Source organism: Lygodium microphyllum, chromosome 8 (assembly GCF_053477565.2).
Source record: "Lygodium microphyllum isolate KBCC chromosome 8, Lygodium_microphyllum_v1.1.10, whole genome shotgun sequence".
NCBI lineage: Eukaryota > Viridiplantae > Streptophyta > Polypodiopsida > Schizaeales > Lygodiaceae > Lygodium > Lygodium microphyllum.
The window spans coordinates 6,272,221-6,286,635 of record NC_141142.1 but is presented as its reverse complement, the minus strand read 5'-3'; the positions used below and the strand labels follow the sequence as shown (position 1 = coordinate 6,286,635).

Below are 14,415 nucleotides of genomic sequence, written 5' to 3'. Positions count from 1 at the left end.
TCTTTCCTTCTTCTTTTCGACCTTCTTTGCCTAGATCTATCTTTGGTTCCTCTTCTTCCTTCACTTTCTTGGCCTTGCTGCCTACGTTTTTCTTTTCTTTGCTCTTCTTGTTCTAGCCTGTTTTCCTCTTTTGGCTTTCAAGGCCTCCATACTCTTTCTTCTAGCTTGGCTCCTCCACCTCTTTCTCTTTTCTCTTTCTTCTTTCTACTTCTTATTCTGGTTTTCTTCTACTTATTTCTTCATATATTTCTCTATCTTTTATTTCTCTTCTAGTTTCTTCCTAGTCAACTCTAGTTGCTGTTCTATCTCTTTTCTTGATTCATCTTTTCCTCGAGCTTCTCTATGGCTCCATCTAACAAGTCTTTTTCTTCTTGGTAGTAATCTTCAGGATAGTAGTTAAGGTAGTAGCAGTTAGCTCCTTGTTAGGGACAAGATAATCCAAGATTGGGGTTGAGCTCATCCTCTCCCTTATCTTCTTCTTCAACTTTATCCCACCAAAACTCTTCTTCTTTTATCACTTGTCTCTTCTTTTCTTGGCTCTTCTGTTCTTTGGTTGGTTTCACTCCATTCTTCAACTCTTTAACTCTTCCGGCTCTCATCTGCTTCCAGTATAGTTCAACCCACTCCTTTGCTCCTTTAGATCCAGAAATAGCCTCCCAATCCCACCTCAACATGATGTCTCCTTGTAGCTCCGTGTCAAGATCTCGGGCCATCTTCATTTGCCACAATCTCTCTCTCTCTCTCACCATGAGCAATTGGTAGTTGATCTTCTCCAAATCTTCTTCTAGCACTTCAGCCTTCTCTTCCAAGTTGCACAAGCACATCTGTTCCTTTGTGGGTCTTCTCCAGTGCTTTGATGATCTTCTTTATCTACTCAATCCATTTGAGCCGCACCTCCTTCTTGAATATCATTTTAAACCAATGACATAGCTCATCCTCCTCTTCAAAGAAAGTGTCCTTCCATAGCTTTGGCTCTCTCCAAGACATTTTTGAATAGTATGCCGCACGTCCCTATCACGCCACGGATCCCTCACAACACTATTGGCATAACAGGTTCTCTTTCAATTTTTAGCACATATTACACCCAAGGGAAATCATGTCATATCGTGTCACTTTGTGTCATGTCATGTCGCATCGTGTCATATCATGTCAGAGTCATGTTGCATTGCGTGACATGTTATGGGGCTTTGGGTCATAACTTGTCATGAGGCACAAAAATGGTACAACAAAAAGGTGCACAAGATATATCAATAAGGAATCCTTTATATTCATCATATAAAAAGATACAACATTGAGGCACATCTCAGGACTACACCCTCGTGACACCACACATGTAAAGATCCGCTACCCTGAGCATAGAGAATCACATGTATTTAGCACGTATCACACCTAAGGAAAATCATGTCGTATCGTGTCACATTGTGTCATGTCATGTCGCGTCGTGTCATGTCATGTCAGAGTCGTCGCGTTGCGATCTGCGACATGTTACGAGGCTTTGAGTCATAACTTGTCATAAGGCACAGAAATGGCACAACAAAAAGGTGCACAATATATATCAATAAGGAATCCTTTGTATTCATCATATAGAAAGATACAACATTGAGCACATCTCAGGACTACACCCTTGCACCACACATGTGAGGGTTCACCACTGAGCATAGGGAATCACATGTAAAAGCACATCCCTACCAAAGCTTGAGTGACCACTACTTCCTATATGGGTGTTTTTGGCAACAACACCATCACATACCTATGAAACCCTTAAAAGTTTTGGGGGGTGGCCATTTGGCCAGCCAAAACTTGAAAATTTGTATTAATCACGAAAAGGGTACAAGATTACAAGACACACAACGTCTCTAGGCCATCCAGCATTAAGCAGATACAAGAGGCCATCTGGCTAGCCAAAACCCAAAAGACTCTGTGTGTGTGTGTGTGTGTGTGTGTGTGTGTGTGTGTGTGTGTTATAAGAGGTCATCTAGCTAGCCAAGCCCCAAAAAACAGTGTATGTGCACGCCGCGCATGAATGTGCATGCCTGCAGTCATGACTTTATCTGAAAGCAACCATTGAAGCTCCGAAACCCTGAACACAATTGTGGCCTGCTGTAAATGCAGTCATGAAACTAAAAAGTAGTGAACTGTGAATGCAGTGGTGATGGTCTGAATGCTGAATGTGAATGGAATTGTGGCATGAATAGAATTGTGGAACCTCTAAATGCAACTGTGATGGTCTGAATGCTGTGTGCTAACGCAATTGTGGTGTGAATTGTCTCTAAATGCAAGTATGAAGATCTAGACTCTAAATGCAGTTGTGACCTCTGAATGTGCTGTGACCTGGTAGATTGCAATAATGTCTTGAAATTGGTCCAGTTCTGATGCAGTACTAAACATTGTTTGATGCTATTGTGACACTCTGATATGCCCTTGATGTAGCTTTTCAACATATTTTGGGCATACACAACACCATGGCAGACCTTTTGTCACACCAACCACCTTGACCCACCTACTTTGTAGGCTTTTCCTATTTGTACAATATTCCATGCACATTATGTGCCAGCAAGCATGCACTAAAAGATGCGCACTCACATCCCACTAACATCAATGATTGTTTCCACTACCACAGCCTATAAATACATCCCTTGTAACTCATTTGAGAACACGAATCAACAAGAGCATTCTAGCATTCACCACTCAAGCTTTGTATCCTCTCCCAAGCTCTCTTATCAGCCTTTTACTACTCAGTAAGCTAATGTAAGTCTCTTTTCTCATCTCTGCTGCACCTTAAGTGTTCATTTTGTGTCGCCCTGTCTCTGTATTCCCGCTTCCGCCACACCGCTCTGTGTTTACAGATCACAATATGCACTAATAGACCTAGAACTAGACTGTGGTGTGTTCTTTCTTGAATATACTCTAGATTCACTAATAGAGAGAGGTCCCCATATGCATCACTTTACGAGGACACCATGAGATTCATGAGCATCAAGGATGTCTTACTAGTAGAAGACTTTAGTGCCTATACAAGAATTAGTCAGACTACTTTTTATGCGACAAGTAATGAGATGTTTTGAGAGCTTGCACTAGATGAGGTAGGGTTACTTAGATCAGCCAAAGATACAGAGTAGTTGCAATGTAAAACATGGGTACTTTCATTGGGAAGTTCACACAGTCTAGCCATTCTTAATGAACTATTATAGTGGCCAAGACCAAAGGGCCTCACATGTTGAAACAAATAAGAAGGGATAGAGTGCAAACAATGTCTCTCCTTGCAAGTGCAAGTGCTTCCCTAGAAAGCAGCACAACAACCAGCTACCTCAATAGGACAAATCTCAAGTTATGAGGAATCCTACTTTTTCATATGCTTCTCAAAATTCTCATCAATGACCCTATCAGCCTCCCCGCTCCTAGAGAGAGAGTCTGTTAGGGTCTCTTTTGCCACTTCCCAAGCCTCTTATCTTTGCTCCAGCTACATTGCAGTTGCCCCCATACTTTGCACTCACTGACTAAGAAGACTGTTTAAAAACTTTGCTTCATAAGCTACCTAAATAATGCATCATGTTGCACTAACCTGCAGCACTACTGTTTGCTTTCACATGTTGAATCACCATCAGCTGGACTCCCGCCAACACTTTTAATTCTTAACAATAATGTCCTTGGCCCTCAAAATTATGACAGTTCCAACTTCTCTAACACCTTTAGCTGCAAAATAAGCAAGTGCTTGGTCCTTCTATAAGGAAATGGGTACTCGCCACCTACTTACACCTCCTTGCCTTGATACTTCGATAAGAACCATGCCGGATTCAAAAGGACCAAAATCTATGACAAAGTTACAACAAATGTGCCCCTGACATACATATGAACAAGCCCACTTAAAACATAGGTCTCCCTACCAAATGTCAGCAGGCCTTCACCAACATTATTTACTTTCTTGCCAATAATGGGGACAACCCTTAAAGTAAAAGCAAGCTGTCTTCTCTTACAAGTTTCAGTTGCAAATGAGGGAGTCCCTTGTAATTTTATAAGGGCATGGCTCACCACTTACACCCCACATCCTTGATCCTTGCATAAGAGCCATGTCAAATTTAACAGGACCCAAACTCTAAGAAAGACCACAATATGTACATTCTCACATACACTACGAACAATCCAATTAAAGCATTGGTCTCCCTACCACACAAGTGGACTTGAAGCCACAATCAGACTTCTCTTTAAAATATTAAGCAGAAGGCACCACCAAAAAGCAATGGTGTTAAGGTTTTCGCAATGAAAATTTTCAAAATACTGATTGACAAACTATAGGGCTGTTTCATCATTACAAACAAACAACATTTTTATATTCACACATGTCCATGACATAACTTTTCCATTCTATCGCAAGTTGCAGTATGTATATTTGAATCTGGGTGCATAAGGCGACTAAACTTGAATAATGGATTCCTCAGTGTGATCATTATAAACAAACAACTCTTTTATACTTGTTTATGAGAGAACATTTTCATTCTATCACAAGTTGCAGTGTGATGTCAATTTGAATCTGGGTGCATAAGGTGATTAAACTTGAATAATGGATTCCTCACAGTGATCACTGTAAAGAAAATCTATATTTGCAGTTTGCTGTTCTAACATTCTGCAAATCAAAGAGGAGCAAAGACAATCAGGCAAGTCATAATAAGCACCTTCCAGCACCAACAACCACAATTTTCTGCTTGGCAAACTCTGACATAGGCAAGCCTTGAGCTCTCACCGCTCCAAGAAGTCCTGCAACTGCTACCCCAGCTGTGCCCTGCTTAACATCCAATCATATCTAGCAAATTTCATATTATTAACACAAGTTTAAAAGATTCTCAAGAAACATCAAATTCAGTACTCAATATCTACTTCATGACAATACATAATAAACAATCTCTATGTCATGACAACACCTCACTTTTCCCATATGTAAAACTAGACAAAACATCAAGAGATTGTTGTTGTGCAGCAGCTCTATTTTTCCTGCATGCAAAGCATTCACTAGTATGGACCATATTTTTAACCATGTGTGTTTACTCAAGCATGCAAACATATGTTATTTTTGGAGTATCTTTGGTTGAAACATTCTTGAGCTCCCTTCTTTTTCTTTGTAGAGGTTGCTGAAATTAAAGAATAACCAGATGTCTAAGAGGCCATCCAGCCAGCATGCGAAAGCCACATCTTTTATCCTCTTTCATCTTATGGTACATTGCATTTGCTAAAATTTACAGAAAATCATCACGGTGGGTGAAACTCCAATCTCACCAAGGGATCAGAGTCCATAGAGAAGGGCAATATGCTGCCCAAATTGCTCCTCAGACCTATATCACACCAGCCAATGATTTCTAGATATGCAGAAGTATTGACACAAATAGCGAAAAGAAGAATGCCTTGATTGGTGAGGAATAGTAGAATCTCCCATCATCGTGAGCCTTATCATGCCATTCTATTCAGCTGCTTTCTGAACAATGATTTAACTTGCCAATGAAGCAATCTAGAAATAGCCAACACTTCATCTCTTAAGGAGCTGGCATTTTGTCTAGACTCTGGCGGGCATCAACAAGTAAAATACAATAGCTCTTGCCAAGAAGAGATGCAGTGTGGCAACAAAACTGACTTAGGATGCTTTATTCTCCTAGTACAATTCAGAACACACCACCAAGAGACATGAATATGTGTATTGCCATGCCCACCTTCTCAACAAAAGCTTTCACACTATCCACCCAAGGGAGTTGCTCCAAACAAATGCCTCGTAAGAGAGCTAAACGAAGAGCCGCCACAAAATGTCCCCTCAGAATCCAACCTACGCATGAGGCACAATGCAAGCTGTACCCACAACAAAGAACATAAAGGAATGGACATTAGACTCACCTCCCAGCCATAGAGCCATACAAGCTCAAGAATCCAACAGTGATGATCACACGATGATATACATAATAAAGCCTTGAGCCCTGTAAGGAGAAATCTCCCATCCCTCAACTGCCCCTAGATCATTCACACTAGGTAACTTGAGCACTATGAACACTACTAGTGACACCCGTTTGGATGTCCACAGGTGTAACACACCATGTGTTCCTTAACATCCAAAAGAGCAGCCACACCCATATGCTTGGAGTAGTAACATGGTCCCAAGACATCCAAGCCTGATCCAAAATTAGTTCATTATTCCTTCTAGAGCATAAATTGAATTGTTTCCAGCAATTCATCCAAAGATTCAAGGGAGCAATGGTAGGAATAATGAAATTATACTAGTCATAACACACTGCCTGGTTTACTGTGCAAACTGCCACCATGTCATCAGCTAAATCTGTGTTTGCAGTTTTCTCTCTCTTCTGCCTGTTCAACACTAATCCAACATAACTGTTTGCTGTGTTTGCTGCTGTCTGACACTCAGACGCTGCCTTGCTGCATTTCAGGATGCATCAGGAGTACAACACTCTCCCACTAATCACTTTTGGCTCGGTCCTCAAGACACGAGAGTTCACGGTACAGTTTTCATTCTTTGCACAGTTTGTTTGCTGCATGAGCATTGTATACTCAGTATTCGGCCATTCATTCAGATTTCTATTGTATTCACTATCTCTAAATTACCCTAACCTTTACTGTATTCTGTTGAGCTTATGCTTTATCGTATGCTTTCATTTATGTTTCCGCATTAGGGTATTTCTTCACAACACATGAAATCTTGGATACAAACTTCAAAGATCAAAATCAAGATTTATCACTAAAATTTATTCCATTAATAGATAAACAAGGAACACTTTTTATTTTTAATATTTTACCTCGTAGTATGAAAGGCACTGTGATCCACATAGAGGCAAGTGAAAGTAGCATCAATCTCGTCCTCCAACAGATCCCACAAAGCCTCAATGATACTCTGTCATTGTATACAAGGTGCATCAGAAGTAGATGCCTCAACCTCCAGTATGCTTTGGACATGGGAGGATACAGGTGTAGCTAGAGCCGATGGGAGAGTGTGCAAGTGATGCTACTTGTGGAATGCGTATGGTGGGATCAACAGCCACATGTCTCCTCAATCGAGCCAAGGCTTGCACGCACCTCCGACTCTCGCCTCTTCTCACATGTCAATCATGTGCAAAAATGTACATATTTTCCTTCCTCTCTCAAGAAATGAGTTTATCAGCTCCACTTGTGTGCCCATAAGGACATAGCTTGCACATCCATCAGCGTGCTCCACCACAAGCAAGGCGCTCAGTGTTCACTTCATCCCACCATGCCAATCTTTAGGTGTGTTGCGCCTAGTTCGGCCTTGCAAAGAACCAACTCAAGCCACTTTGGTGATGAGGGCTCAGGTATGCGACGAGTGAGCAAGAGACGCTATGAAGGGAGGCTATGACAAGTTCCAAGCAAAGGTTCAAAGGGCTGAGAGAAAGAGATAGAGCTGGCTAAGAGAGAGGGAGGAGAGAGCACAAGCTACAATGATGGAGCTGGCAGATAGGGCAACAGGCGCACACATTGCACAGCGGGCAGGTTTTGTCACATAACGGACTAGAGCCGGGGGTAAAGGCGAAGACTATCTCAGTCAAAAGACAACATTTCAGCAACTTAGGTGACTGTTAACACTGCCGTGCTGGAATGGCCTGCTCTTGACATGGAACAAGCAGCTTGGAACGTTGTGACACAAGAAACAGGGAATGTTTCAAGCCTCAGGAACGTATTTCCCATCCCAAACTGTTAGGGAACAATATTCTAGTGTTTCAAGGCTCCATTCCGCCTGTTCCATGTGGCTATGCCTGAATCTCACTTCATTGCATGATATGTATTATGTCCCCTAGCTTGGGATAAATCCTTCGTCCAACAATTTTGCTAATTCCGGCCAGTAGTCTTCATTACCATAGCAATAGTCGAGGTGCTTGATGCCCTAACATGTTTAATGATTGCTCTCGGCGAGGTACAGCCTAGTCACCTCTATATGATGTCCCCATTCGTCTCCCAGCTGACCACCAAGAACTTTGAGTTCCAATGATTTCACACCCTAGCTTCCACTAGGAAACCAAAGAATAATGAGCACCTCTAGCATTTCTTCCTAGGACACGCTAGCTCTGCCTCTCTTTATGAGTTGTCATATCGTCACATGGTCAAGGGCCTTCCACACCTAAAACTGTCCAAGGATGTCTCTTAAGCCTTGTCAATCTGGGACACAGAACTACACACCATTTTCTCAACAAACTACTCATGGAGCTAAGGGGCCCCTTAGGTTGATTCATGTTCACCTTTGCGGGCCAACATCCACTACCGCCATTGATGGCATGTTGTACTTCTTCCTTATCGTCGATGACTTTCCAAGATATCCTTGGGTTTACTTTCTAAAGCATAAATCTAATGCCTTCACATACTTCTCTACTTGGATGCACCTTGTGCAAAATTAGACTAGCCTTTGTATGAGTTCTATGAGGAATGACAATGGTACTGCTTTTGTCTCCTTCAAGTTTTCCAAGTTCTTGCACAAGCATGGCATCTCTCGCTAGCTCACCTCTACCAATTTACCCACTCAAATGAAATCGTAGAGCATAAAAACCACACAGTAACAAACATGGCATACTCTATGCTATTCGCAATAGAGCTCCCTGAGCACCTATGGAATTAAGCGATTAACACTTCAATATACATCCTTAACTAGCGCCCACTGACTATACTAATCCCTTGAAAAACCCCATTCAAGGCATTCTTTAACACTCCACCTCTCATTTTCCACCTTAGAGTTTTTGTGGGTTGTGGTTACACACAAACTCCTCATGATAAAATAGGAAAGCTCCATCCTCAAGCCGATCTCTTGATCTTTGTAGGTTACTCCTCATATCACTTGTCAAGAAATGACTCAACAACTAGAGAGAGAATAGATTTTGTGGGGACAAACACAGAGTGTGTACGGCAAACACTCCAAAGAGGAGAAACTCGAATGAATAAGATAATGAAGGACTGAAATAGTGAAGCAAATCTGATACAAGGGTGCCATAGCACAAAGAATGACCTCGAGCAAGGAGACTATTGAAGAAGCCTTTGAGTCTGCAAATGCAAGGATGATGAGATGTCGCCTAGAGCAAGGAGACTCCCGAAGAAGCCTCCAAATCTACAACCACAGAGACGATGGCACTTCATTTTCCATGTGACTCTCCCACAATTGTCTACTGCAACAACCAGAGTACCATTGCCCTTGCGGGCAATCCGATCATCACACCACGGACACAACATATGGGAGTCCACTTCCACTTTTCCAGAGAGCAGGTTAAGCTAGGTACTATGCGGTCATCCGACCGGTTCTTCAGTACCTACTACCCTCGATCGGCTTGGGTACACCCTCCCCTACTTCTTCAACTTGACGGGGAGAGGGTGCTTCCCTCTTGCTTTCCCTTCCAGTTTGAGAGGGGGTGGCTCCTGCTCTTGATCGTGACAGTGATGATGCTTACAGTTTTTTAGACATTACATTCACTTATTCTTTTGTATTGTATTATGGGCATTTATAGCTTTATCAGCACTATCAGGATGACCTGATTGTAAAAGGGCACTTGGATAAGTGAACACTTCCCCTGCGAGGACACTATCCCAGTGGCACCGTTGCATAGCATATTTCATGAGCATGACATCTTACATCTCCCTTTGCATTACCCTATACATTGGCATTCTGTTCATGTCAACATGAATCTGTGCGCATTTATCCCTTTTTGGTCTTTTGGAGTGGTCAACTCTAGGATCCACCATATTCGTAGCATAACACATGGCAGTTCTCCTAAAGGCAATTTCCCTACCCTTGCTTGCTTGCTTGCTTGCTTGCTTGCTTTGCTTGTCTTGCTAAGCCCACCGTTTTTTTTGCCTCCCACATATTCAACACATGACTGGCACATACACTCACTTTTATCATCCTGAGACACTTATCCTCCTCAGTGCGAGGGATTGGCTTACTAGTTTTGTGAATAACTTGGGTTTAAAACTCTCTTTGTCTTTTCCTATCTGTCACTTAATCGGTCGCTGCCCCTATATTACTTATGTATTTTCAAAACACTTTTCAAAAAAAAAAAAACAAAACAAAACAAAACAAACAAGTCCATTGTTGATTCCATTCGCCTTTGTAGGCCCTTGGGCAGCCGACGAGCACCCTTGGTCCGATGCCCTGACCACTTTGGGGTGATCACTTGAGCTCCCTTGGTAAGATATCCATCGCCTCTGTAGTCTTGGTAGGCCGCTAGGCAACCGACGTGCACCTTTTGTCCGATGCCCTTGCTGCTTTGGGATGGCACGCCTTGGGGTAAATCAAAATTTAGGCTCGCCTACTTTTCTCGCCCTATTTTGGGCTTGAGAGAGGGTATTGTGCTAAGAAATGCACTTAGCCACTTAAACAGCCCCAAAACATGCTTATTTTAGGCTTATTTTAGCCAAAACCCTAAAACGGGGAGCGGATCGAGAAAGTTAAGTGGGAGAGGATCTGGAACCCTAATTTTCTATAAATTGGCAGCCAGTCCTCCACTCTTTTACAATCTCGTTTTTGCAGGTTTCAGATGTTACCAGCTTGCTGCCCACACCACAATCACGGAGGACATCTCAACCCTTGCTGTCCATCATTGTTCCCTATAGTCTAGCGCGTGTTTCTAGCCCTTACGATGATTGCTGCTGTTTCTGTCTGGCGACTGACTGATGTTCATCTGTACTACTGTCGTACAGCCTACCACGCCAGCAAACTGCTACGTTTGCAGGCTCTAGCTGCCGTCCTGTCAGTTTTCTCTCTCCTTTCTGCAGTCGTTGCAGTCTTTCTCTCTCCTACAAGCTGTCTTGCCTACGTTTTTAGTCTTTCTCTCTCCTGTAGGCTCCATTTTTAGTCTTCCTCTCTCCTCACTCGGAGTATGACACACTCTCCAGCTCATTACCCCTGCTCTGATCCTAGAGATACAAGAGTTCGAGGTTCAATATTCATTCACTGCATAGTGTGTTTGCTGCATGAGCATCGTATTATTAGTAATCATATCATTTCATTCATTCACTGTGTTCATTGTCTCTGAGTTACTCTAACCCTAACCCTAACTGTGTTCTTTTAATCAATCTATGCTTTGTCGTACGGTTTTTGTTTATGTTTCTGTGTTAGGGTATTTTTCTTTACAAGCCATACCACAAAGAGGAGCCCGAAGTCCAAACTAGGTTCACATCATTGAAGCCTAAAAAGACCATTAAACCTCGGAAGAAAATTGCACATAAGAAATGACCACCAAAGTCATTTTGAAATATTACATATGTATGATTTTCAGCATTTCTCCTCATTACAACTTTGATATCAATTGTTTGTAAGGGTGTCCTTGATTTACTTCCGCATTCAGTGGCAAGGTCGTAAGGGACTAGACACTGCCCTTGTTCTAACAAGTGGTAAGACCTTCCCAACGGCCACAACATATGCTGATGTCCGTCCTCAAATTCGGAAATTTAATGGAAAAGATTTCCATCCTTGGCAAGTCTTGGTCAAATACAAAATGATAGAAAGAGAATACTGGCCCTTCATAAAAGGGACCAAAGTAATTGACCCATCCAATCCCCTTGATATAGAAGATGATGAACGAGCTCAAGCCATCATCATGCTTCATTTAGATGAATCTTTAATTCATCACATTGACCAACTCTCAACTGCAAAAGAAAAGTGGGATGAGCTTGAAAGGCTCTACGGTGCTACGAGGAAGAACTCCAAGATATTTCTCAAGATTGAGTTTTTTAGCTTGGAATACAAACAGGGAGAAGATCTAAGCAAAGTTCATTTCACATATGAAGGGGCTTATGGCACAACTTGCCTCCGTTCAAGCACCCATCCATGATGAAGATGCCATTGCCATCCTGCTACAGTTTGTGAAGAAGATCTTTCCAATCCTTGTGACTACCCTAACTAATATCCCAAAACCAACTTTAGTAAATACCATCCAGTCATGCCTGGATGAAGAGAAGAGAAGCCATACTAAAAAGGTCTTCAGCATTTACTTCCCGTGAGCAAGTGTTAGTCCATACAACTTCTTCTAAGTGCTCCTTCTGTCACAAAAAGGAACATATTATGAGCAACTGCTAGAAGAAATATCCTGACAAAATGAAGTGCAATAAATGCAAAAAGACCAAGCATATCACCAATAAGTATCCCAGTGTTCCAGAAGTACCTAAGGAATTGGAGGCCACCTCCCAATCCACAGGTGATCTACTATTTTGAGTCTTGTAGCACTCTCTACGTATAACCTTTTCTTGTAGCCTAATTTATAAAGGCATCTCATTAAGAATTAAAGGAAGGCATTCTATTATGTTTTATCCAATGCCACCTGGCATTGAGGGGGGGGTGTTGAAAGATAAAGCATAGAAACTCTTCTTACACTGGAAAGAATAAGGGTAGCTAGATGTAAATGGACTGGAGGACAAGGGAAACCCTAACCCTAACTCCTCCATAGCTATATAAACAGCCTAAAGTATACACTCAAACGTAGAGGAGAGTGTACTAGTTGTACCTTGAGCAACTGACTAAACAAGATCTTGTTCTTGTACTTGAGCTCTCTCTCTCCCTCTTATGCACACTATCTCATACTTCCAACTCTAATTTGCAACAAAACTAGTATCAAGGGTGAAGGTTGCAAGTCGCACTCAGAAGCAGGTCACAACCAACAGGAGAGATCACACCAACAGCCCCTAGACAGGCAGGCGACAGGTCGGGCAGGTCAACGGAGGACAGGCAGGCTCTCCATGGGCAGTTCCACAGGTCATCCAGGTCAATGCAAAGCAATTCAATGACGCGCGTGCGGCCTGTCAGGGCAGGTCAACACGAGCGCAAGTTCAGCGAGCAATCAGCCGTCACCCAAATTTTTTTTAAGAAATCATTCTTTTCTTCAAACGTCTATCCTTTGTTAAAAATCTACGGCCTTTCACACGCGCACAATCATGGTCTAACAAATCCTAAAGAGTGGTACATCTTTTTCGTACCCACACATCGTGTATCACTCTCTACTACAGCTCTCTCTTTTTTCATGAAGATAATTGAATTAAGTAGCAATATTTACATTAGACCATCAAGTCAGCCAAGAAAAACAGAACAAACACAAATGAAAGGCTACCGAAACTCTAACACAAATATCACACAAAAAGGACAGCAGGCGTACAGTGAACAATATCCAACTAGGGAGCAACAACGTCAGGAAGAACGAGATCAGCTGAAACCATAGAGCAGATTTGCCATGACACTAAACCACGAACACGGACCACATGACCATGGATGCCCAAGGCCGAATCAAAAATAAAGGCATTCCGAGTACGCCAAATATGCCACATAGCTGTCCATCGAAGGAAATGGAAAAGGCAAGAATAATCTGATTGCAAGGCATACATAGAAGTACTCCTTCCCATAATCCACGAACAAGCTGATATCCGCAGCTGAGTCACTGAGGACCACACACAAGAAACAAAACTCAAAATCTGCCGAGCAATAGAGCAAGAGGCGAAGAGATGAAGCAATGTCTCATCTCATGTGGTGCAAAATACACAACGGCCTCGAGAGATCTTGCAAGCACGCAACACATCCCCAGTTGGAAGACCCCAATAACCAACCTCCACATGAACACTTTACCCCGATAAGGAACCTTAGAGTTCCAGAGTTGGACAAATCCTACCTGTCACTTCTTTTTGCTGTCCCAAATATGCCATAATTTATTGGCCTTTCCAATGACCCATCTCTTGACCTCGACCATCCGACAATAGATCTAATTAGCTAACCTATTCTCGAAATCATCAAGAAACACAAACATCCAATCCTGCCAAGGAGACAATCGTTGTAAAGCAAGCAATGGAGAGAACCTCAAAAGCTTCTCCTGTAAGAACGACCAAATGTCATGATAGCCACGACGCACCTAACAGTACTGATGAATGCGCCAAAAAAGAATAACGATGAGGCTACCTAGGAATGACACCATCATGGACTGTTTGCAACCCCAAGCAAGCCATCTGATTAAACTTATCTCGTTGCAAGTCTTTATCAGGCCAGACCAACAACCTAAAGGTAGCTAGCACTTCTCCTTGCAACGAATTCTTCTCCTTAACAAAGATCACAAGGGCGCCAAACTACAAACTGCAAAATTTGTTGGCACGATGCAATCAAATGAGAAAGGAGAAAAGACTAGAAGACCTTAATAGACCTCGTGGAATTCACCACCTGCCACCAAGGAACTTGAATAAGCTCTCTCTCTCTCTCTCTCTCTCTCTCTCTCTCTCTCTCTCTCTCTCTCTTCTCACCAACTGTAAACCCTAAAACACTCTCCCTCTATAAACCTCTCCTTCTCCCCCATCTCATTCATCCTTTCTAGTACGTACTCACTTGATTCTTGAGCTTCCCACACTCTCTTTTGCACTTACTTTTGAGTAAAGTCTCTAAATTTATATTTTAAGTCCAAATAT

The 14,415-nt window shown here is 42.3% G+C and overlaps 1 protein-coding gene across 3 annotated transcripts in view; it reads right to left on the bottom strand.

Moving 5' to 3' along the window:
* NAD-ME1 (NAD-dependent malic enzyme 1) overlaps window positions 1–14,415 on the bottom strand; it is an 82,784-nt gene that overhangs the window by 30,736 nt on the left and 37,633 nt on the right. For all 3 annotated transcript variants that reach the window (XR_015691542.1, XR_015691541.1, XM_087682526.1), the window contains exon 9: window positions 4,671–4,777. Coding sequence is in view for 1 of the 3 variants with exons in the window: in XM_087682526.1 (XP_087538652.1) it covers window positions 4,671–4,777 (107 nt within the window). In the remaining 2 variants the exon portion in view is untranslated. The remainder of the gene's footprint in view (window positions 1–4,670; window positions 4,778–14,415) is intronic.